The sequence below is a fragment of the Leguminivora glycinivorella genome, chromosome 22 (assembly GCF_023078275.1).
Source record: "Leguminivora glycinivorella isolate SPB_JAAS2020 chromosome 22, LegGlyc_1.1, whole genome shotgun sequence".
Lineage (NCBI taxonomy): Eukaryota > Metazoa > Arthropoda > Insecta > Lepidoptera > Tortricidae > Leguminivora > Leguminivora glycinivorella.
The window spans coordinates 9,987,577-10,013,913 of record NC_062992.1 but is presented as its reverse complement, the minus strand read 5'-3'; the positions used below and the strand labels follow the sequence as shown (position 1 = coordinate 10,013,913).

At 38.9% G+C, this 26,337-nt stretch overlaps 1 protein-coding gene and 1 long non-coding RNA gene across 2 annotated transcripts in view; one reads left to right on the top strand and one right to left on the bottom strand.

Moving 5' to 3' along the window:
• Positions 1 to 26,337, bottom strand: part of LOC125237710 (trifunctional enzyme subunit beta, mitochondrial) — a 51,014-nt gene that overhangs the window by 7,590 nt on the left and 17,087 nt on the right. The window contains exons 9-10 of the mRNA XM_048144868.1: positions 25,385 to 25,459; positions 7,923 to 8,000 (exon numbers count right to left, since the gene is read on the bottom strand). Coding sequence (XP_048000825.1) covers positions 7,923 to 8,000; positions 25,385 to 25,459 — 153 coding nt within the window. The remainder of the gene's footprint in view (positions 1 to 7,922; positions 8,001 to 25,384; positions 25,460 to 26,337) is intronic.
• Positions 790 to 3,181, top strand: LOC125237711. The gene is made up of 3 exons (XR_007178364.1): positions 790 to 828; positions 1,296 to 1,370; positions 3,024 to 3,181. It is a non-coding gene; the product is annotated as an uncharacterized LOC125237711 (long non-coding RNA).

Below are 26,337 nucleotides of genomic sequence, written 5' to 3'. Positions count from 1 at the left end.
AATTGCAGTTTTGAAGTGGTTTTCATGTTTTTAATTTTTTCCCGCAAAATATGATGTATCCTTAATTTTGATATGGTTTTGATATTTTTTGTAAAATATAATGTAACATCAAATTTGATGTGGTTTTGATAAAATATATTCAAAATAGATTTTTTTTTTCAAACTATCTGCAAAATTTTATTTTGGTTTTAATTGCCTTATGATAAAATACAAAATGATGTCATAAGTAGGTTCAAAATACTTTTATTTGATTGGATAATAATATAACAAAATAATGAATTTTTCTTGAAACGAGCTTAAAACTTGTATTGTCCTATTCTATGTCTTCAATATTGTATAACATGCCCCGACAGTCTTTTGTAACCTCAGACAATTTATTCCTTCTTCATGGCATTCGCAGCTGCAGCAAACTTAGAAAATTTTTTTAAAACATGACAATGGACTGAGGAATTTTCCAGTGTGTCCTTTATGGACTGTACTCCGTCTTAGCACTATCCTCAAGTAAGTACAAAAAATCATTGCCACTAAACAGCTACTTTTTAACTTAATTAACTCTACTTAGTGAGTAAAACGACTCGGCAGGAAAGTTTACATTACTTAGAAACATGGATATGGTTGTTCTTCTTTTTTTTTTTCTTAACCATGAATGGCCTAGATAAATATAAACAATCTTAATGATACGTATTTATAAATAAGATTCCTTAAACATACATACACCTTTTTTTAACAAATTTTTTTTTCATTTATACAATTTCAGGTTTTACCCGAGAGGCCACGCTTCAGGTTGGACCGTCTTCCATATATCTACTGACTTCATATAAATGAAAGGTACTTGTTTTATTATAATAACACGTTCTAATTATTAAATTTAAAAGTTAATAGCTGGCATTAATAATATTTTATTTAGAAAATTTAGTTTCGAGGGATAGCGATGACTATAACCGATGAAGTGAAAATTGAACTTGAACTAACTTATACTGACTTTACTGGCTAAGTTAACTTATTATTAACTCATCTATGTCCTAACTCATGGAAAAATGTACTATAAGGCAGAGGTTCTCAAAGTTTTTAATATTTTTTTTTTTTTTTGTAAATTTTGTTGTATGTGTTGTTTTTCTGACACAATATTTCTCACGGGCGTGTCTTAGTTCCAAAATTAAGCGACGCGCCTCTGTGAGTAGATAAATGAAATAATATTGAACCCAATTTGGCAGAACCTAACTCTAAAACTAAACCCTTTTCTTACTCTATCTATAATATATGAAAATTTCTAATGTCTGACTATTTCCTTTCAGTGTACTAAGGACTCACTAATCTGCACTACCAGTAACAAAGTAATCCGACAATCAGACTGGACCCGGTCACGTTAGGTAAGTTTACATACCTACTGCATACTACATACATACTATTTCTGAACCTCAGTAAAATATAGTTTTATAGTAGTAATGGTGCTTATTATCTACGAGTATGCCTACTTAACAGGAATATTACAAATTTCAATCAATTTTCATGAAATTCATTAAGCAATTGTGACAATGATCAAGCAGTAGTGGAGTAAGGGTATGGCGAGGTACGACCTCCCAGATGCTGGTAATGCTAATATTTCGTAGGATATGTTTGACATGGTTGTAATGAAGGAGGTTGTGTGAGGTTGTATGTTGGCATACTCCTGACTTGTGACAGTTTAGGGTTCCGTATAAAAGCTGTGTACACAATCTGCCGAACATAATGATTGTATGGTTTTACACTTACTATTTTAGACTAGCCTACAGCTTATCATGTGAGATAACGAACTCATGTCATATGGACCTATTGAAAATCTTGTTATACATACATACTTATTTGTATTACTACAATAAAAATATATACCTATAGAAAGTTGAAATTCGCACAGTGCATTTAATTTATTGAAATAATTGGCAGATATAGGCTACGCTACGGTGACCTCTCACCATCAAGAGGGACGTATGCTTGTTTACTACGGATGTAATATGAAAATGTGTGATGACTTATAAGCTAATGAACTTAAATTAGTCCTAATAGATTAATACCTATATCCTAACAGACAGACATTTGTTCTCATAGTGAAAATATTCAGTATAAAGACTTTGTCAATTTATTGTATGATGTATGAAATCCTGTGAGACAATACGTAGATTATAGCGTGACAACTAAAATGCAAACAAACCATCCATCGAAGGAGGTACCTGTCATAATATAACATGCGTGTAGCTATTCAGTATTCATAGAAAAATGGCGGGGCGCCCCATATAATATTGTACTTCAGCGCGACAATGAATAATCGCGCCCCCATAGCCATTAGACTAGAGCCTATCTTCTTGTATTACTAGGTCTTAAATCTAGGGCTTAGGTATCCTAGATTATTTTAGGAAAATAACCTTACATCTAGACTGTAGTTATCCTGCCTATGAATGAAATTCTGTATAACAGGCGCCTACTAAGAGTATACATATCAGAGTGTTCATGGACTATATAAGACAGCATCGAAGCTATCCGATCTCCAATGTAAAGCGCAAACGTGATGTGAGCTTTCAAAATAGCCCTGAAGATGGCAGAGCCTGCTATGAAAATGTACTAGGCCGATAGAGCACAATTTGTTTTGACATGAAATTCTATTGCTATTATACATAGTGTACACACTTATGTTTCCAATTCCGATTACTAGGTGGGAAACTCTTCTAAACTACTACAGCTCCGCGCCTTCTTTTATTTTAGGTACATGAATATTTTTTCTATAAGTACCTAGTATTTTACGTACTAGCCCTGCCTATACAACAGCCATAAAACATACATTAAGACACAGAATAAATAATAGTACTACGCACAGGCGCAAGGGAACGTCAAGATGCGCCAATGCCAACAATTGCTACGTAGCAATGCAACCAAATGGCCTAATCGGGACGATGTTTAGTTCAACCACTACGATTATGAGTTAATTTTCTGGAAATAGATTTTGTCTAGGTTTACTACGCTATTTTAATTTTAATTTTTTTATTTTTCAGGTACCAAAGGAAAACGAAAATATCATTGGTTCTATACTGATGCATGACTTCGCTCGGAACGCGGCAAGAATTAACAATGGAAGAAAATACTACAGACGTGTTTATTAACAATAAAGTTATTTTTGTTTTTATGAAATAGCGATTGAATAAAAATATTAGGTATATGAGTTTTATTTAGAGATGAAATAAGTCAAGAAATACAGCACACCCACTCATCTTCACAACAACAAATGTAGCCTGGTAAGGCTAATTCCTATTATTTATTTATAAACCTTGGTATCCAAGATGTGTTCTACAGAGCACATCTTAGATCCCTTGGGCACGGAACCAAATGTAACTAAACCTCCGCTCACCTTACTTATTTACTTACTTACTCGACTAATCAACAGTATAGCTAACCCCCCTTTAAATATACCCCGTAAATTTGGCCTTGTGATCGTCTAGCGTGAATAAGTAGAACCCTTCGACGTGAACCGCGATAACCTAGATCCTTTAATGAGTATCAGCTGTATTTTTGACTAATTTTTAAAATTTTATTTATTTATATTTTAAAGAAGAATAAAGGTTATTGTAGCATAATAATATAGTGTTATAGAAGAGTAATTTATCAGATTTAGGCCTAGAAAGTTATGAGTGAGAAAATTAATGACGTGATGAAGAAATTTTAGAATAAAAGTTAGTGAGTGAAACATACATGAAATAAATATTAAAAATTATTTTGGAAAACATCGGCTACGCTCTATTTTCGATTCCGGTTTGGGGTGAGAACTTGCGATACCGTCTGGAATCCTTAGGCCCAATCAAACCACATTATCGGGCATCCTAAGCAAGTAAGCCTGAAGGGCTATCTATCTACAAACTAACCCCTTTTTTATTTTGTTTCTTTTTCCCTAGCTAAACCCCCCTTTTCCCCAATACTGCTAATAGACCATAACTTCTCGATCCTTCTAATGTATCATCAAGGCTCCGAGTAGTTGCTACCACTGAGAACGAAGTAAGTAAGTCTAGTAACTCCTTGAAGCTTTTGACTTGTCATCAGTGGACGGCGCTCGCATGCCACTGGGCCCTATAACAAACCTATGCTTTTATTCCAAAGTATAGTTTGTTTCCCTAACCAACTTGATAGAATTTACCATGAAAAACTAGTTAGCAACACTCACTGGCTCGATGCTACATGAAGAATCAGAAATTGCTACCACAATTATTAATTTCACTCAAATAAATTAAATAATAAGAGATTTTATAAATTATCAGTTTTACCACATATTTTAAGATAGTAAACACCACATTTAAAGTCCATTTAAACCATATAAATAGTAGTAGTTAAATTATTTCTCCACAATACACGTTGACCAATTATATTCCAAGACCAATCATAAAAGAACTCTACTTTCATAGAAATAGTGTGTGACTTTACCCTAGTCCTATCGTTTTCCCTACTCTAGCATATCTGAAACACAGACCATCACTTACCATAGATCTTGTGTTCAAAATATGCACAAGTGTATCCCTACCATAAGCTGTACAGTTCAGCCAGCGAAGCTGAGATAGGCAACCTATAGGCTTGAGTTATGATCCCCCCCTCTGCTTTTGCCCGCGGGCTAGGGTAGCAGAGAGTAGATCGCCCTATCCGTGTATATATCCAGTATTCTAGGACACACCAGTACCAGCCACATGAGAGACCCAGCTGCGATCAACTTTACTTAGATGTGGATCGATCACAACCGAAATCCCCAGCGACCAACACCAGCATGGACCAGAACACCGAGTAAATAAATATAAATATATATAGGACCCCAGCCTCAAATACTGCCGACTTTAGTGAGCAAGGATTACTCCTAATGCCTTTCGTCAATCGTGAAAGTCCTCACTTCCATCTAACAGTTGGACTCTTTGAGACCGGTGAGAAAATACGCTTTTGTAAGTATAGAAAAGCGTCCAAGCCCTCCACTTGGAACAAAAAGACCCCTAAACGCCTCTTATTTGACACCGTAAGGGAAGAAGCGCCTAGCCGGACAACAGTCTGTCACAAACAATGATCTGGCTTATAACTTTCACAAAATAACCCCATAGAAAATTACTAAATTCAATTTTACTGACCAACTAAACAAACGAGTGAAGTTTCCTTTACGTGCTATAATCTAAGCTTAGTTTTGCAAGAATTACTCCCTACAAAACCAAACACAGACTTATCTCCAAGCACCAGCCATACATCGACCCAGTCTTTGTATTGCTTAACGGCACTCATGAAACAAAGCACAGAAAACTTCACTATACACATCAATTTAAATGTAACACTACACTATAAATAGAACACTAAATTAACCCCACAACTGACAGTAAAGCAATTCCACCACAGGTCCAAGTTCAATTGTACGACGATATTGTCCCCGCACAATCAAACAGAGACACAATTTCAAAGTTTACAATCACTTAGAATAATTTCCAAGTAAAAACAAACAGAGAAATAATAGCAGAACAACTTCACTCACCAGTATAACACACGAAAGCCAGAGACACTGTTAGTCTTGTGGATATTTTAAGAATGACGCGCGTCGGCTCGCTCCGACCCTTTTATAGTATCTAATGGAGACACAACAGAGACTGGGGACATAATGGAGACTGGAGACATACTGGAGACTTAACAGAGACATAACAGAGACATACTGGAGACTGGAGACATAATGGAGACATATTGGAGACACAATGGAGACATAACAGAGACATACTGGGGACTGGAGACATACCGGAGACACAACAGAGACATAATGGAGACTGGAGACCTACTGGGGACATAATGGAGACTGGTTTGTTTACTAAGCCGTACACCCTATACATTTAACGTCCATGTTCTCTCAGCAAATAATCGTTTACCTATCAGTAGTAACATCTGCATGCTTGCACGTGTTTTAGAGAGAGACAGAGCTATTGATATTGTTACCTATGTAGTCCAATAGTGGAGTGTTTCGTAAATATTTTTACGTAAATATTATTTTGTGAAAGATTGTTTAAATCAATTTAGTAAGTAACTTCGCAATGAAAGATCACATTTGTTCCTAATTGTTACATTGAATGATATATTCAGGAAGTATAATAATCAATATTAGTGATTATTACCTCTCTGACTTGTAATTAGAACCAAGACGCAATATCGGAACGTCATTCGTTTGTCAGATCAGATTGTCAATGTCAACAATCCATCCATGTGAATATAGTTTGTAAATAAGCTTTTTCCAATAAGTTGTGCATCAAATAATAGTGAATTTTATGAGTGATGACGTAACTAAACATGTGATAAAGCTTCGCAGATATTATTTGTTAAAATATTCAATGAAATCCCGAAGGAAATATGCACCAAAAAGTTGGTCAAGGATAAGTTGATTCACCGTAAGTTTTATATGTAATAACGAGTCATTTTCCTCGTCTTAGACGCTTGTTCTGTTACAACGCCATTTTTGTCACGCATACTACTACAAACGTATACATACATTATATACGCACACAAACAAATATTATCGGCCGACAACTGGCGGGGGCTCCGGCATGCCAAAAAATGTCGGAAGCGTCCTGCCGATATCGGCAGTTCGATGGTGCCTCGGACAAAAACTGTAGGAAAGTGCCATCGGCATTAAATCCGCAATTTTTGCGATTTATATCGTTTTTTTAGTAATAGTGATCTATTAAATACATAAATGAAGACCTGGAAGCGCATAAATCTTACATTTTACATCCTTCCTACATCCGATATCGGATCGGATAATGTGAAAACGGCCAGGTACATACTTTTATAAACTAACTAGCTTCTGCCCGCGGCTTCGCTCGCGTTAAATTCGGAAATTGCGGAGTGCTCCATACAAACTTTCACCCCCCATTTTAGGGAAGTGGGGGGATAGAAAGAGAGAAAATTAGCTAACACTCCATCTCTTCAACTATCTCCACTTAAAAAATCACGTCAATTTGTCGCTCCGTTTTGCCATGAAAGACGGACAAACAAACAGACACACACACACTTTCCCATTTATAATATTAGTATGGATGCTATGGCGTCAATGGTGCGTCGTAAGTAGTTTACGCGTGTACATTAATACTATAGAATATTATAGAACATTCTTACACAGATTGACTGAGGCCCACGGTAAGCTCAAGAAGGCTTGTGTTGTGGGTACTCAGACAACGATATATATAAATACTTATATACATAGAAAACATCCATGACTCAGGAACAAATATCTGTGCTCATCACTCAAATAAATGCCCTTACCGGGATTCGAACCCGGGACCGCGGCGCAGCAGGCAATTGCTCACTAGTGCTGGTGCTGCATATAACACGGGGTACGCCGCGCGGTATGAGGATGGGAATGTACGAGAATGAATCTTTCTCATCCGCTTACATGTATTGCGTACGAACACTGCGCGCATACATACATAGTATACATACCGAGCGGCGTATGTTAGAAGACTTATGCAGTTTTATTTCTTTTTAAAAATAAAGGAATGTCTTCTTCAAGTAAAATGAGCCAGCATATGGATTTAAGGCAAAGAGGATCGAGTATTATAGAGAGTTACTGTCAAAGTAAAATGTGTAATCACAATGCACAGACTGCCATCTCTCGACACAAGCTTAAAACTTTTGAACGTCAAATTTGACAATTTGGCCCATCTTAGCTTGATATGTGTTAAAATGTCAAATATTAATATTAGCGCCATCTAGCCGAGCGTTCCCCAAAGGTGTAACGCCATCTTGGCTATTTCTCTATGGCTTTGAGGTACGTTTTTTTCTTAGACCTTATCTGTCTATACGGAGTTAGATATGAGTCTTTGATTTAAGGTATTTTCCCTCCAGGGCCTGACTTATCTTTCCACCCTGTATGTGAAGTCTGTGGTTATTAAGTTACTTACACCAGTGGCAGCGAAGGGGTGACCAATGGACAGAGAGCCTCCCCAGTTATTCCACTTGGACATATCGGGCGAGCCAACCTGAAACAACACCAAATAATCAGCAGGTCTGTCTCCATACTGGGTAAAGCTAAAAAGGTATTGAGAAAGAAAACAGCACTCATTCACCAGAGTTTCTAGTTAGGTTCCACTCATGGGGCATTCCACGAGAACGTTGCTTACGACATGGTTTTGCATTGTATGACAGCTATTTCAATAAAATCCTTAAAGCTCGAGAAAATAGCCAGTTAACAAACACAACTTCACTTTCTTAGCGTCTTCAGAAGTATTAGAAGAATTGCGTGTCGTAATAACCACAAAATTGAAATTTTGAAAAAACCCCCTGATCGCGACATAGTAAACCGATTTTCATGAAACATGGCTAAGAACACTCCCGACTAACTCAGCTTTCAGACAAAAAAAACTAAATCTAAATCGGTCCATCCGTTCGGGAGCTACGATGCCACAGACACACACACAGACAGACAGACAGACAGACACATATTCATATATTCATATTCATTTATTTGTATTAATTATACATCGTCAGTCTTACAATTAGGTACATAGGTATATTATTTACAAAGGAATAATACAAAATGTCAAAAATGATGGGTGTCATAATAAATATAGCAATGACTAAATTAGCATTTGATCTCAATTAAAACATTGAAACAATTTTTGTGTTCTATTGTTCTATTCATCCAAGAATTCAGCTACTGAATAATAGGCCTTTTGGATTAAATGGGATTTTAGTTTTAGAACAAACCCTAAGTTGGTGCGTGCAGCTTTAATACATACTGGGATCTTATTATAAAGTTTAGGTCCTAATACATGTAAGGAAAGGGCGGTTTTTTTTAAGTCTATGTATTGGCAATTCTAAATCGTATTGCCTCTGGTCACGGAAGCGATTGCTGGTCCAATTTTTTCTTGGAAACATACTCAGATTATGCCTCACATATTTGCCTACCTCCAAAATCAGCATACAGGGTAAAGTAAGGATACGGAGGTCAATAAATAACTGACGAGCCGGCGCATCAGGGGCGGCTCGCGCCATTTTTCTAATAATTTTCTTTTGTATTAGGAATGGCCTGTCCCTGTCAGCAGCCAAGCCCCACAAATCCAAACCATACGACAACACAAAATGACAGTATGCATGGTAGGCTATCATTAGGTTTTCCTTAGACAGGATAGGCATAAGCCGAGATATTATGTAATAGGCCGAATTCAGTTTTGTGCATATCTTGTCGATATGTTCATGCCACCTCAGACCAGAATCCAGAGTAAAACCTAAGAACCGCGCATGTGCAACAAAAGTGATGGTAGTATCTTGCACAAGTACCGAATTCGAGGAGTTCGCGGCATCCGCGCCTTGTTTCAAGTTGAATTCTATGGAGCTTGTTTTTTCAAGGTTTAGAACCATTCCGTTTACAGTGAACCAATCCGAAAGGCGTTGAATGACAATCTGGACATTTCTTAGCAGTATGCCCCTACTTTCTGCATTCACGATGGCACAGATGTCGTCGGCGTACATTACAAAGTCTACAATAGGCGAGTCGAAGGGAAGATCGTTCATTAGGATAAGAAATATATTATTTCCTATATTTGATCCCTGGGGCACAGATCTATCACCTATCGGGTTAAGGCTCGATCGTTCGTTATTTACATCCGTGGCTTGCTCCCTGTCACTCAAGAACGACATGATGATCTTCTGAGCAATCCCACGGACGCCGTAATGCTCTAATTTGTTCTCGATGAGATTGTGGTCGACAAGATCGAACGCACGCGATAGATCAAAGAAAACAGCAGCTACACGCTTCTTATTTTCTAGATGGCCTATTACAGTACTTAACAAAAGTCGAGTGGCACCGATCGTAGATTTACCGGTTTGGTAAGCGTGCTGCTGTTTACATAGTGAGTTATTCATGGTTAAGAATTTATTCAATCGATTGCACAATCCCATCTCGAACATTTTTGACACAGCCGGGACAATGGATATGGGTCTATAACATTTTTGTTCTTTCTTAGAACCCTTTCCTTTATAAACCGGTGTTACCTTGATTTTCTTTAGAGTGAATGGATAGTTTCCGTTACACGCGGACTGGTTAAATAAAAAGCACAAAGCATGCAGAAGATTTGCTGGGAGGCCACGTAATATATGCGTCGGTAGGCCATATATATCTTTAGTCGCCTTAGGCTTTATCTGTTTTATTATTGCCATGAGTTCCCCAACTGTAAACGGCGTGAGGAACATCGTTCTCGCCACACACGGAACATTCATACGCAGGTAACTCATTGCATTAGGAATTAGGTCTCTGAGGTGTATCACGCACGACTGACAGATAATACGCATTGAGTGATTCGGCGAGTTGGATGTTCGAACCAGTAGGTCCGCAAACTGCGTGCCGCAGCACGGCCAGCGTGTCGCCCCCCCGCGGCCCCTTGTTTGTTTGAGATTTAATCATGCGCCAAAGGGACCTGGAAGAGTTTGATGCATTAGCCATCGAGCGGTTTAAGTATTCTCTTTTTACCTTTTTTAACAAACCGTCATGTTTGCATTTACTAGACAGGAATAAATTATTTAGCTCTGTATTTTCTGGGTAAAATCTCCGCAGCATTGCCAAAAGTTGAACAAAGTTTTTACTTTCATTAGTTCTATCATCGCACCATGATTTCTCTTTATGCGCAATTGCGACTTTTTTTAGTGGAAAGTAATAATTAAACTTGTTTGCAACGGCCGTCATAACGCTATCGAAATTGACATTCCCATTCGCTAAGTTTAGCCAGTCAATATGGCTGATTAAGTCCAAAAAAAATAGTAGTTTGTTTTGAGTCAGTGGCCGCTGTAAGCAGTAGCTAGGGCGATGATTGTTATCAGGAATATTTATTTCAACACACACTGCAAAATGATCACTGACCGCACGATCGATGGGGTATGATTTTAATTGATCCCTCATGAGATCAGCGTAGCCGTGATCTAAACACGTTTTAGACGTTCCCTGAACTCTTGTAGGAAAGTTGACATGCGATTTAAGGTTAAATAAGTCCAAAAGGCCCAGTAGTTCACGCTTCTGCTTGGATGTTTGTAGTAAATCGATATTCACATCACTCATTATCAAAATATGGGCATTTTCATTTATAATTGAGCTAAGCAATAATTCTAATTGATTGAAGAATATAGTAGAATCGCCCTCAGTACAAACTAGTGCCCTGCGGCGCTGGCTATATTTTGGGTCCTAAGTTCAAAAAAATATTAAAGTTGATTTTGTTTTCGTTTATAAATACTTTGCTAACATATAAAATTTAATATTTCGTTTTGGGTCACATTCCCTAGGGTGCTTTTTCAGTAATTTGGTAATTTGTGGTTATAATTTTTAATTTCACCTAATGTGGTCAAAAAAATATTCGAGAAATAAAAATGTAACTGTAATGCATTTAGTATGACATTTTTAGCGTGTATACGTAGTTTGTGTTAATTTCCTCGAATGCTATATGACAATTTGTCATACCTAGCGAAACAGACGCAAAAAAATATTCATGTTAAAAAAAATTAGTAAAGCCGCATTACCTCCTTTAAATATATCAATAAACTGAAATTGTGTTTTTCTACTCCAATGCTTTATAAAATTTGCGATAATTTAGCTAAAATAGGTTCTTACCATTACAAAAAAATATTAAAGTTACTAGAGTTCACATCTTAATAACTAAAAAGACAGGGTAAATAAGATACATGAATTTGGGTCAGTTTAATAGAATGCTTCGAAAAATAATACGGTATTAATATTTGCGTTCGATCAAGTCAAGCGGGCGCGTCCGCGCGGCCGTGGCGCGGGAGCAGGGAAGGGCAATGACCTCTCTCGATATTCGACAAACCGCACGTTGCGTACAAAACGCAAATTTATTTCAACTGTGCGCCCGAATCACGCTATTTAATGCTAAGCCTGAAAAGGTTGTATTTGATAAGACCACTAGAGTAGCAATTTTAATTAAATATACCTATTTTCCACATGCATCAATAAAATAATTTCATTTCTAAATAATAAATTTAGTATGCAACGTGGAATCTACTACTACTACTGCCAAATAATTAGTCGATTTATCTTCTTACTTTAAAATTATACTTATATTAAGCGTGTCACTCACTATGCAGATTGAAGAGCGCTTATCTTTCAATATGAATCCACATATATTGGGTTGGCACAAAAGTAATGAGACACTTGGTTTACGTTTTATATTTTTTATTATTATTACAATACAAAAAGCTTAGTCGATGATGTAATCACCATTAGCATCTATGACTTCTTGCCAACGATCCGGCAAAGTTTGGATGCCTTTCGCCCAGAACTCTGATGGCTGTGCCTCGAAAAAGTTGTTCAACTCCACCTGTACATCATGGAAATCATTGAATTGTTTACCCCGCAAATGTCGTTTCAGGGCTCTAAACAAATGAAAGTCTGATGGTGCGAGGTCTGGAGAATAAGGTGGGTGGGGTATCGTCTCCCAGCCCAAGTTCTGCAGCTGTTGGCGAACGGTAGATGCGACATGAGGTCGAGCGTTATCATGTAGTAAAATTACAGTGGCTCGTCTTCGTCGTTTTTTCTTGATAGCAGAAGATAGTTCGGTTAGCTGTGTTGAATATTTGTTAGCGTTTACAGTTTCATTGTGTAATAGTTCATGAAACAGCATGCCTTGCGAGTCCCAGAAACAACAAAGCAAAACTTTTAAGCGGTTCTTTTGACTCAGCACCGGTTGAGTTGGTGGCGTTTCTTCTCGAGGCAGCCAAAAAGCACGACGTGTATCGTTCTCATAATAAATCCATAATTCATCTCCCGTAACCAGATCAGTCAAAAACTCTTTACGTCGGGGTCGCAGCAAAAGTGATTGACAGATGGCGACACGGACTGCACGACTGGCGTCGGTAAGGATGTGTGGTACCCATCGAGCCAAAACTTTTCGATACCCAAGCTCATGCAGATGGTATTCCACAGCGTGGTGACTGCAGTTAAGTGCTTCCGCTAATTCACGAGTAGTAGCATCAGGATTCGACTGTAGTTCGCGGCGTAAATCGTCATCATTGAATGCAGGTGGTCGCCCTGAGCGTGACTGACTTTCAAGGCTCCTGTCTCCTGATTTAAAACGGTCAAACCATCTGGACACCGTGGCATGGCTTGTACTTCCAGCGCCCAATGCAGTGTTGATATTGTCAGCCGCAGCCCGCGCACTGTGGCCTAACAAGTACTCGTATAAGTAAAGTGTTTGAACTTGTCGCTCGTCCATTTTATTTCAATCTAACTAAACCAATCACGAGGGCGGCTTTATATACCCTCACATTAGAAGTACCTAGAATGTTCTACAACATACTAGAATATTATCGAAAACAATTAACTTAAGAAAGGAAATGTATAGAGTTTTGTAGAGTGTGTCATTACTTTTGTGCCAACCCAATATAAAATAATATATAATTCAATGAGCTAACACACGCACCGCCGATTATTTATATTTTATATTGAAGTACATGTGGGCATCGACGTAGGTACGTCTATGCCCACATGTACTTCAAAATATTATATCATAAAACGGTGAGGAATTTATCTGTATAAAATACAGGATTATAAAGCAAAATACAGGATGTACTTTTTATAACCGGCAATATTTAAGGAGGTGAAGTCATATAACTGTTACCGAATACAAAACACTAAGTAAAACTGCATCATAGTAAAAAAAAACGCCCAATGGACTTGCCTCGCGTGACGTCACGTAGTGTTTTTAACCGTCGCCTCAAATCTTTCAAGAAGGACGGTTCTCAAGTCGTCTGTATGTTTTTTATTTTATGTTTGTTCCTCGATATCTCCGTCGTTACTGGATCGATTTTGAAAAAAAAATTTTTTTTATTGAATGAATATGCATACAGATTGGTCCCACTTTTCTCAGAACCCAGTTCTGATGATGCGATCCTGGAGAAATCGAGGGAACTCCTCAAATCTGAAAGGTGTACATATGGTGATTTTTGTGTTTTTAAAGGAACAGCATGCATTTACGTACGGAACAGTGACATTTGGTGCAGTGGAACTGCTGATGATGGCCAGAACGGAACTCTTCAAATCTGAACGGCACGCTTATAGTGACTTTGGTATTTTTCTAAGAACAGCATGCACTTACATCCAGAACAGTGACATTTGGTGCAGTGGAACTGCTGATGATGGTCAGAACCGGACTCCTCAAATCTGAACGGCACGTTTATAGTGACTTTGGTATTTTTACAAGAACAGCGTGCACTTTCGTCCAGAACAGTGACATTTGGTGCAGTGGAACTGCTGATGATGGCCAGAACCAAACTCCTCAAATCTGAACGGCACGCTTATAGTGACTTTGGTATTTTTACAAGAACAGCGTGCACTTTCGTCCAGAACAGTGACATTTGGTGCAGTGGAACTGCTGATGATGGCCAGAACCAAACTCCTCAAATCTGAACGGCACGCTTATAGTGACTTTGGTATTTTTATAAGAACAGCGTGCACTCTCGTCCAGAACAGTGACATTTGGTGCAGTGGAGCTGCTGATGATGGTCAGAACCAAACTCCTCAAATCTGAACATTGAGAAATAATACATAGATTACAAAAGGACTTTTAAATAAGACAATTTTTAATCATGTATTTCTTATATTTAAAAAAGAAACAACCCCAATGAATGATCGATTAACGTTACACCGTTACGCCACCGTTTTTGACTTTCCCAAAAAAAAATTCTCATTCCTATTTTTGGCCTCCGGTTTTACCTCGTGCCAAATTTTACCGCGCTCGGACCGAAGATAAAAAAATCAAAGTCGGCCATTTTGAAATAGTGTAGTTCAAGCTTTTTTGAACTTTTTCCAACCGTTACGGAGATATGGTTATTAAAAAAACTTCCATACAAATTTCAATTTGCCTTCAAAGACCGCCACTTTGTATACTAATCTTGAGGCGGCTGTCCACCCGTGTGCCGAATTTCAGCGCGCTCGGACCATTTTGAAATATAAAAAAAAAGTCGGCTATTTTGTTTTATTTTTAAATGTCATTCGATGGATCTCAGATGACTGTACAACATTTGTTCAAGCACTTTTAACTTATTTGTATTATTATGGAACCATGGCGACTAAAAAAAACCTCCACACAAATTTCAATTGGCCCTCAAAGGCCGCCATTTTGAATTTTTCAAAAATATTCTTTTTGAATACTAATTTTGAGGTGGCCATCCACTCGTATGCCAAATCTCAGCGCGCTAGGACCATTTTGAAATAAAAAAAAAGTATTAGTAGTATTATTAGTAGCCATTTTGAATTATTTTTAAGTACAACTTTTTTCTACTCCGAGACTTGTATGACATTAATTTGGTCGAGCACCCCCGGCTAACTTTTACGATTTAAAAGTTGCCATATAAAACAAAAGTGGCCAGTTTTCTCACATTTGCAGCAGTTTTAGGATTCCGTAGTCAACTAGGAACCCTTATAGTTTTGCCATGTCTGTCTGTCCGTCTGTCCGTCCGCGGATAATCTCAGTAACCGTTAGCACTAGAAAGTTGAAATTTGGTACCAATATATATATCAATCACGCCGACAAAGTGGTAAAATAAAACGTAAAGCGGGGACTGGTTTTCTTTTTATTCTAACCCCAACGTGTGATATATTGTTGGATAGGTATTTGAATAACGGTTTAATAAAATCGTTTTTTGGTAATATTAATATTTTCGGAAATAATCGATCCTAAAGGAAAAAAAAGTGTGTCCCCCCCCCTCTAACTTATGAATCATAATATGTTTAAAAAATATTTAAAAAATCACAAAAGTAGAACTGTATAAAGACTTTCTATGAAAATTATTTTGAATTTGATAGGTTCAGTAGCTTTTGAGAAAAATACGGAAAACTACGGAACTCTACACTGAGCATGGCCCGACACGCTCTTGGCCGGTTTTTCCAAAAAAAATTTATTTCATTCCAATCAAGGCTGCTTGGAGATTCTACGACCAAAATTTGAGTGCTCTACGACAAACTTGAAAAATCGTCAAAAATAGTCGGCCACTTAGAAAAAAATGGCGGCGTCAAAAACAGCCCAAGATCCTCTATGACATTTGGTCGAACACCCCCCGGCTATCTCCCGCCGTTTGGCCAGGCCGTCCAATATTTTTTTACCCGGAATAGGTAGACCGACGGTCGGATTTCTATAGGGTCGCAGGAAAAACCTCTATACGGCCACACTAAACACTGCCACCGGCGGAACCTCCTTCTGGCTATTTTTGGAAAAATGTCAGTCGTGTTGCAGCTTTATATTATAATAGCTTTTGCACGCGGCTTCGCTCGCGTTAAAAAGAGACAAAAAGTAGCCTATGTCACTCTCCATTCCTTCAACTATCTCCACTTTAAAAAATCACGTCAATTCGTCGCTCCGTTTTGCCGTGAAAGACGGACAAACAAACAGAAATACTTTCACATTTATAATATTAGTATGGATAGATAAATGTGAGTAAAAAAATTACATACCTATTTCACAGTATAAGGATAAATCAGTAGTTAATCTCCGGCAGCGGCGACGCGGTCGTTACTACTGCGCAAGGTCACGCAGGGTTGTACCTGTGCTACTGACCTACTCGTAGTAACTGTGTATGGCGCTATGCTAGTACCAACGCTCTTTCTACCTTTTTATCTAATAAAGATTCAAGTACGTGTTTGTTTCTTAAATACTGACGAAATCGTATTTACATAAAATGTTTGAATAGATGTTTGCACAATATTTAAGTAGGCACACAGCAAAAGGGAGTGTACAAGTTTCTAATGGGGTGGCAACGCGCATGTGACACTGTTTGAGTTGCAGGCGTCCATAGGTTACGGTGACCGCTTTACATCAGGCGGACCGTATACTTGTTTGCCACCGACGTTGTATAAAAAAAAATATATAAAAAGTAGGTACCAAACTTTCGAGCTAGATAGATCGCAGCATCTACCTAAATGTCGTTACAGATAAATCCTTATTGATTTTAATGTGTCATTCTAGCTTTAAATCTCACTTTTACGCCATTTACGTAAGCAATAATGTACCTAACACTGCAAAAAATATAACAACCACTTACTTTTCTGGGTGTCTAGGAATTCTAAAGAACATTCTGACATTTCCGCATTTTGAGAACTGTTCTCCATACACCCATAAACACTACAGTAACGAAAATATGTCTTCGGTGCTGACGTCATTTTCTCCCGAACTCAACACGTCAACACAGCGCGCGAACGCGGCCCCGACTGTCCAGCCCAATACTTACCAGTTTCGCATGTATTCGGTGCATATGGAGAGTAGTTTTCGACACACCACTCGGAGTGAAGTTTGTTAGAAGAGTTATTACTGCTTTATACTGTGCCTATTTTGATTACTGTAGTATGGAGCGAGATGTAAATCAAACAGCTGATGGCGTATGACTGGTTTATTAACTATCGTGCATTTACCCAAGTACCCACATTATGTTTATAAGTATACCCACTACATCTTCCTTCTTATACAATGAATAAATACAGGTCTTTGACCTTTACTGTTAAACTCTCATGCAATGTACAAACTATCGTGTATTAAAATTAACATTACAATATAGTTTGATAATGACACTAAAGAATATGATAGAACATCTTTCATTATCTATTATCTTCTCCCTTCTTTAAAATTCGTATACCTAAGTGCATTATCAATGGTACATATTTATTTCTAATTAGGTGGTATTATTTATACACATGTAGTACTTCTAGTACTTACTTCCATTAGTGGGCCATTTTTTTCAAAGTTGTCCACCCCACTTTTTTTGTAACATGGGTATTTTTTACGCGATTAATACTCAGAATCGCGAGCTCTTTCGATCCTGATAGGAGAAAAAAAATGTCCCAAGATTTCCATACATTTTTTCGAACCTTCCATTCCGTTACCGCCATACAAAATGTATGAAAAAATGGTAACGGAATGGGAAAAAAACCTTGGGACACTTTTTTTCTCCTATTAGACTTGAAAGAGCTCGCGAATCTGAGTGGAAACCACATAAAAAAAATCCAAATCCAAAAAAAAAGTGGGGTGGACAACTTTGAAAAAAATGGCCCTAGTGTTCAGAAATGTTACAAATAAAATCAATTTTTTATGAAAAAAATACTCAATAAAGTGTAAAAGCAATGTTAGGGACACAATGAAATTAATACAATAGTTATAGTACTAAACCATTAAACAAATTATTGGATTTTATAGGTGTTTGACTGTGCTTATTCTTACAGAATAATGTTCATAAATTATTTTAATAAAAAGTGATTAGTATTAAACAGTATTTTTATCTATAGTATACCAAATTATATACCAGATATAATGAGCATATATTGATTGAAATTAAATATACACATAAATTAGACTATGAGACATAATGTAAAAAAAAATCTTTGACATACATAGGTACCTCACATTTATAAACATTAGGTACCTACAATGTAAAAAATTAATGAATTAATATCGCTGAGGCGGTTGTACCACTCTGCCACTTCGAGTTACATAATACCTATCAGCTGAAGTCGATGGTTGCAGGTGGGGCCTGGCGCTCGCGACGCCGGCTGTCGGTCCCCCAGCGCCCTGAAACTGGTCCCAGTCTAAATAACCTCGTGTACGGCCAGTGTTAGGTGGACTACGAGTCACTGATTCGCTGGTCGTATTTGGAATTGGAACCTTAATTATGTGCTGACGGTTCCTTCTATAAACTCCCCGTCGTTAGTCCGTAGCCAGTATGAACGACCGTCTTGAGCTTGGTCAATTATTTGGGACTTTACCCACTCCTTATTTTGTTTCACGCGTACTGTATCATTAGGATTTAATTTTGGCAGGGCCCTTGTCCCGCGATCATAATCAGATTTATATTTATTTATTCTGGCTGATCGTTCGTCTTTAAATAAACTACGATCAATTGCGCGGGGTGTCAATAACGCATCTGTTACAGGTAATCGTGTTTTTAAACTTCTACTCATTAATAATTGAGCTGGAGAGTAAGTTTCTCCTGTCACAGGAGAATTTCTGAAATTCAGAAGACTTAGGTACCAATCACCCCCAGTCTCATATGCTTTTATCATTAATCCCTTTATCGTGCGCACATTTCGCTCTGCGAGACCGTTAGATCTCGCGTACAATGGTGAACTGGTGACGTGAGCAAATTCCCATTGTTTACTAAACTCTTTAAATTCCATAGACGTAAATTGTGTCCCATTGTCGGTGACAAATTTTTCTGGTATCCCATGACGACTAAATATTTGTTTAAGTGATGTAATTACACTACCACTTTGTAAGTTACTTAAATAGCTGATTTCAACAAATTTAGAGAAATAATCTACCACCAGTAAAAACTGTTTGCCTCTAAACTCAAAAATGTCACCCGCAAGCACCTGCCACGGGCGCTCGGGCACCTCGTGCGGCTGCAGGGGCTCGCGCGCGGGCGCCGCGCGGTGCCGCTGACACGTCTCGCACGCCAGCACGGCGCGCTGCACGTCCCGCGCCATGCCCGGCCACCACATCACGCCGCGCGCGCGCCGCTGACACTTGTCTACGCCCAGGTGTCCCTCATGAACTCGACGCACCATCTCTTTGCGCAACGATGCTGGTATCACAATTCTATCATTTCTAAATAAAATACCATTTACATCGTGAAGCTCACCATGCACTTCCCAGTAAGGCTTCACGATGTCCTTGACCTCTCTTTTGTTATCGGGCCACCCATTATGATAGTATTCGCAAATCGCCATCAATACGGGGTCTCTCATAGTCTCATCCTTTATTTTACCAAGCATTTCGGGTGTCGCCTCCACATTATTATATAACATGTTGACGTGTACAACCACATCTTTGCACACGTCACTATCGACGCCTGCCTCGCTAGGCGCTCTCGACAAAGTGTCCGCAATAAACATCTCCTTTCCGGGCTTGTAGCGGAGATCAATATTATAATGCTGCAATTTTAAAAGCATACGCTGCAGGCGCGCCGGTGTTTCATTGAGTGGTTTTTTCATGATAGCTTCCAGCGGCTTGTGGTCACTTTCAACAATAATAACACCATGCCCATAAATGTATTGGTGAAATCGAGTGCACCCAAAAACCACCGCAAGTAACTCCTTTTCTATCTGTGCCCAGCGCGTCTCCGCAGGCGTGAGCGTGCGCGCCGCATACGCAACGGGCCGCCCGCCCTGCATCAGACACGCGCCAAGGCCACGTGAACTTGCGTCTACCGATACACACACCGGTTTATGTGGTGTATAGTATGCTAATACTGGACTATTACTAATTTTTGACTTTAATTCTTCGAACGTTTTGTCATGAATATGGAGCCACTCAAATTGAACATTTTTTGCTAATAGACTGCGCAACGGAGCCGATATGTCTGAGTAGTGTGGAATAAATCTCGACAAATAATTAGTAACTCCTAGGAACCGCTCCAGGTCTTTTTTATCAGTTGGTTTCGGCAAGTTAATTATTGCTTTCACCCGACTATTGTCTGGTTTCATACCCTCAGTATTGAAACTGTGGCCTAGGAAAACAATTTCGGCCACTTTAAATACACATTTATTTTTATTAAATTTCACCCCATTTAGCGAAGCCCGTCTCATAACCTCTTGTAATCGATAATCGTGTTCCTGCTCAGTTTTTCCCCAGATTAAAAGGTCATCACAATAGACCTCTACCCCTTCCATTTTAAATATTTTTGACATCTCATTGTGAAAAATCTCAGGTGCGCAATTAATTCCGAACGGCATCCTAATATACCTAAATCTACCCTCAGGAGTTGAAAACGTACAAAGCTTAGAGCTTTCATCATCCAAACGTAACATCCAAAAGCCATTTTTTGCATCACATTTTGAGAAAAACTTGGCTCCCGCGAGATTACTAGTTATCTCTTCCAGAGTGGGAAGCAAAAAATGACTCCGTTTTACTGCTTTGTTTAAATGTTTAGGATCCAAACATATACGGAGTCTATTATCCGGTTTTTCCACTACCACTATGTTTGAGACCCAGTCCGTGGGCCCATCCTCCCTTACAATCACACCCAACTTGACCATATTATCGAGTTCTTCCTTTAAACGAGGACGCAGCTTTATTGGTATTTTCCGCGAACATGCAACCACCGGCGTTACAGCCTTATCTAATTCTATTTTACACACCGTTGGCAAACAACCTATACCTTCGAAAACTGACTCATCAATATTAACTGCACTAATTTTCAGACTACTATCACTCTTAGTCGAATCACTAGTTCGGGCTATAAGATTCAAATTAATACATGTCTTCAACCCTAGCAAATTATTACAATTTACTCGCAAAACATAAACCTTTTGTATTATTTTCCTGTTATTACATACCAAGGACGCATTAAAATAACCTGCTAACGGTAAAATTTGTTTGTCGATTTGTCTTAGTACAGTGTTACATTGCCTTAAATTTTGCGTATTAAAACCTGCCTTTATGTATGCATTTAATGACATTACCGTAACGGCCGCGCCACTGTCCAATTTAAAATTGATATCCACCCCGTCTACATTAATCATTTCGATCCACGACTCGGTACACTCGGCCGCATCAATATCAATATTGTACAAAATAAGCTCACCAAAGTCCTCGCTTACGTCACCGTCCTCGTCACCGCCATCACCGCTGACCATCTCACGGACCTGCGGCTGCACAGGTCGCACACGACAGCACTTCGCGAAATGTCCAACCTTATCGCACCGATAACACGAAATTCCCGACGCCGGACACCGGTCACTAACACTATGCCTTAAATCACATTTGTTGCATACATTATTGAAGTAGTACTGTCGTGACGCCTGACGTTGAGACGCTCCGCGCCCCTGTCCGCCACGGGCGCCGCGGCCGCCGCGCCACCGGCCCCGCGCCGCGGGCGCACCCGCCGCTCGCGCGCCATCGCGCCACAAGCGCTCAATCGCGCCACCGCCGCTTGTCGCGGGCTGCACGCTGCAGCCTACCGCTTGCTGACCCGCTCGTTCTGCCGCTCGACACCAAGTCACCGCCTCTTCTAAACCTAACGACGTTTTCGCCAGCAGCTTTTCCCTCATTTGTACGTCTTTTAAACCACGTATAAGTTGCGTTAATATTAGGCTATTTTTCAAACTGTCAAAACTACAATTTTTGCTTTTCACTTTTAACACCCCTAAAAACTTATCAAAAGTCATGTCATTTTGATACGTCTCAAAAAACATATGTCTTTCATAATTGACGTTTTTTAGAGGATCACAATAATCACTAAATTTTTTGCACAAAACGTCATAACTAGATTTTTCCGATTCGGCAACATCTAACTCCTCATAGATTTCCCGGCCATATTTTCCTATGACATGCATAAATAATGCGCATTTCTCTGCGTCGGTAACCGATGCCTTGTCTGAGGCAATCAAGAAATAGTCAAACGACATTTTCCATTCACGCCAATTGGTAGCCATATTGCCTTCCTGTTGCAACGGCGCTGGCTGCTGAATTGCCGCGTACACGCCGACCTTTTTGTCACCCATTCTTATATACTTTACTCGACGTTAGTCTCGCAAACAATAAATACACAATATAATCACTTTTATGCACCAAAACACACTTTAAAACCACACCTGACACCATGTAGTATGGAGCGAGATGTAAATCAAACAGCTGATGGCGTATGACTGGTTTATTAACTATCGTGCATTTACCCAAGTACCCACATTATGTTTATAAGTATACCCACTACAATTACCATTTTTTTTTTTAAGGTAGGGTTAAATTCTTAACCAATTGGGATAATGTCGAAAGTCTGTGAAAAGGATTCTTATGCCATATAATGAGAATAATAACAATAATGGCTACCGCAGTCTCACCACCCGTGTTTGCACACACGCGCGCGCACACAGACACACGCGACTTTTGTTTTATAAGGTGTAGAGATATATTATACCGCCGTGCGCTTCGTGTCCATTATAAATGAAAATTAAGGAAAATATGGGAAATAATATTCAAGTTACAATTTATTTTACTGTTTTTGGGTTTTGTATTTATTTGCATCCATAAATATTTACCGTCATAAAAATTACACCCTGTATTGTGTAACTAAAAACTGAAATCAATAGTTACAATAATATTAATCACGGTATATGAATAGGAGTGCCGGATCGAATTAGGCACTTCAATATCGGAACAAAGGGTTCCGGAAATTCGAGGGAAATGTAAAATAAAATAATAGTGCATTAGGGTAATTCCGAAAGTCGTCTAATTACGAAAGTCACATAAAAATCACCATTATTTCCATCATATCAAGATTCCCTTTTCGGAATTACCACAGCATTTTTGTCATTCGGTATTACCCTAATGCACCACAATAAAACTTAACTATAGTTTAGCTAGTTTAATTCGTTTATTTTAGATACCTTTACGTGTTTTCGAGATTTATAATTGGTCTGTTTTCATTACTAATGTAATACAGTTCTTAAGGTTAGTAATGTATAAGTTTTAATTGGGAAGACATGCCAAAAAAATCAGGAGAATCCCGCCAAAGCCCGAACTTCTGGCAGTTCTGGCAATCTTAAATTATGTATGACTGCGCACGAGAAGTAGGTACCTACGCCTCGTGTCACAGCGCGGCGTCGCACCAGCGGCATGCGCCAACCTGATTGGCTATCGGTTGCGCGCCACACAGCGCGAAAATTTAAAATACTACTCTATTGCGTTGCGTTTTATTCTGCCAAATATTGAAAACCCATGGATGAAAGTGACCCAAATTAAAAATGATGACTTGATATCATATTATAATTATGTAGACGTCAACTTTTTAACATGAAAATTTTTTGAGGCTTTGACAGGGTTTTTATTAAAAAAAATTTTTTTAACCTAAGCATTGGATGAATGTGACACACTTTTAAAATATATATATATAACAATGTCCTGAATAGTATAAGACTTCACTTACCAACTCTAATATTTTATTAGGTGTTTAAGGGCCAATATTAGACATTTTTAAAATATAATTAAACCCATCTATGAAAATGACCCAAAATGCATATGTACATCGGCAACCACGTTGTTTTTACATAGATACAAATAATTTCTTCTCGAATATTTTTTTGACTGAACACTGCTTAAAAATAGAAATACCTAAATTTCGAGCTAAGCAAGTACCTAGGACGACCCAAAATATTATTTTTATATTTGATCAATAGTCTGAAAACCATATGCAAAAAATAAGCAACATGAATATTATCGAAACCTCAAAAGTTATCGCTACCCGACTACGCCCGTTGCGGGGACGCACGAGAAACCACTGCGATATGCGGACGCGCGGCGGCCATACCGTCGGCGAGTTGAAGCGATCAAATAAGTGTTCGGGTATACCAATAATAAATGATGCGTGTCTCGTCGACTTTATATTGCGTTTCTCGACGTAAAAGTCTGGACTGTTTGTAATTTTGTTTAAAAAGTTTTTGACATTATTCTCTGTAGTATTAGGTTGAAATGACCAAGCCTGGAGGTATTTAATTCGCTCGACAGACTTTAACTCATCATCCTCGCTTCCGACACCAACCATTATTTTGCGCTTCGGCCTGCGTTTTTTCTTCCGCTCGCCACTTGCCAGTCATTTTCATCTTGGGAGCATAGTTCGTCATTGTGCGCCGCCGCGGCGCTAGTCAGTGGAGTTTTAACCTCTGGTTTAGTGGCCCCAACACTTGACGGTGTATTCGACAGAGATCGTGAAGAATCGGGTGTCGCCGGCTGTGGCGCTACGTCACTCAGATGCTGCACTCCGTCCACCTGCGGCTGTCGCTTACCTGCAGCGCTGCGTTTATTATTTAGCGCGGCAACAGCGTTCAGACGCGCTTGGCGCGCAGGGCGCTGCAGCGCTTTTGGGGCTGGTGCGGCAGGAATCGAAATCTCGCGGGTAGTCTTCGGGGTTTTATCAGCGTCTTCTATATTTGGCTGGTTAGCCATTGTCGCTTGCGCTTGCAATAATCGACTTTGCTCAGTTATTGTAGTTTGTAGAGTACTCACTTTTTTAACGAGTGTGGTCACTGTCCTTTGTAGCTCACGAATGACACTTTCCAAAGCTATTAACGACATTTTACCGACGTTCACAATTAAAATAAGTGCGGCGCACGAGTACGTGGGTTACCCGACGGAGGTTACCCGGCCGAATTCACAGGTTACACACACACACACACACACAGACAGACACGTCAAACTTATAACACCCCGTCGAGGGTTAAAAATGACCGGCTATAAAAGCTCAAGAGGTTATTTCATCAAGTTGATCTGATTAAAGAGAACAGTATCCTAAATAAATGACTAGAGGACCAGTGACGGATTTGCAGTGTGGGCCCCTTTGACAAAAAAGGAAGAAAGATATTTTTGTAAAAATAGAACACGCATACCTTGCCCTGCCTCTTCAGGTAGGTCTGCCCGAACCAGTCAGAGTCCATGGCCTTCAAGTTGGCCAAGATTTGACCCTGAAAAAAAAAACATTAAGTTAAAAATATTATAAAAAACACGCAGGTAGTCCTAAATATAGGAAGAGATTGTAATAATTGTAGCATTAAGCATATGTGTAATTGTGGTCGGGAATAAAATATTGACCCTTTCAAAACTTTTTAGAGAGTATAATATATTTAGGGATGTCACGAATGTCGCATGTGTCACATTCGCGAATGCGAATGCGAATATTCAGAATGCGAATGCGAATATTCAGAATGCGAATGTGCGAATGCGAATATCGCTGAATTTCATAAAAAACCAAAATAAAAACCAAGCAATCACCAACAACCCGCTAGGTAAAAAATTAAAAATGCTTACTATTGGTCAAAATGCCGAGTACGAACTTCACGCCGTACGAATTTGACCTATCTGCGCATGCGCGAGTCGACAGTCGACAAGTAGCAATTGGAGCGGCCGGCGCGGGCGAGGAACAAGCTGCGACTTGCACACATTCGCATTCGCAAAACATTCGCATCGTTTGAAGCGAATGCGAATGTCAATGCAAATGTTTAAAAGAATGCGAATCATTCGCATATGCGAATGCGAATGCAAATATTCGTAACATCCCTAAATATATTAGTAATCACTTTCAAGGTGGCTATTCTGAACAAAAAACCGGCAAAACATATGGTCAATAAATTTGGGTTCAGGGTGCCACAGGACAATCGCTTGCGCTTTAATATCGAAACGCATTGTGTCTCTCTATCACTCTTCCATATTAACGCGATAGTTGCGTTTCATTTCGCTACAGAGAGTGAACGATTGTACCGTTGGCTAATTCTCTCTTTTAGACCTTTGTTCCTTCTGCAATTATTTTTAGGGTTTGGTACTAAAAAGGTACAAAACAAACCTT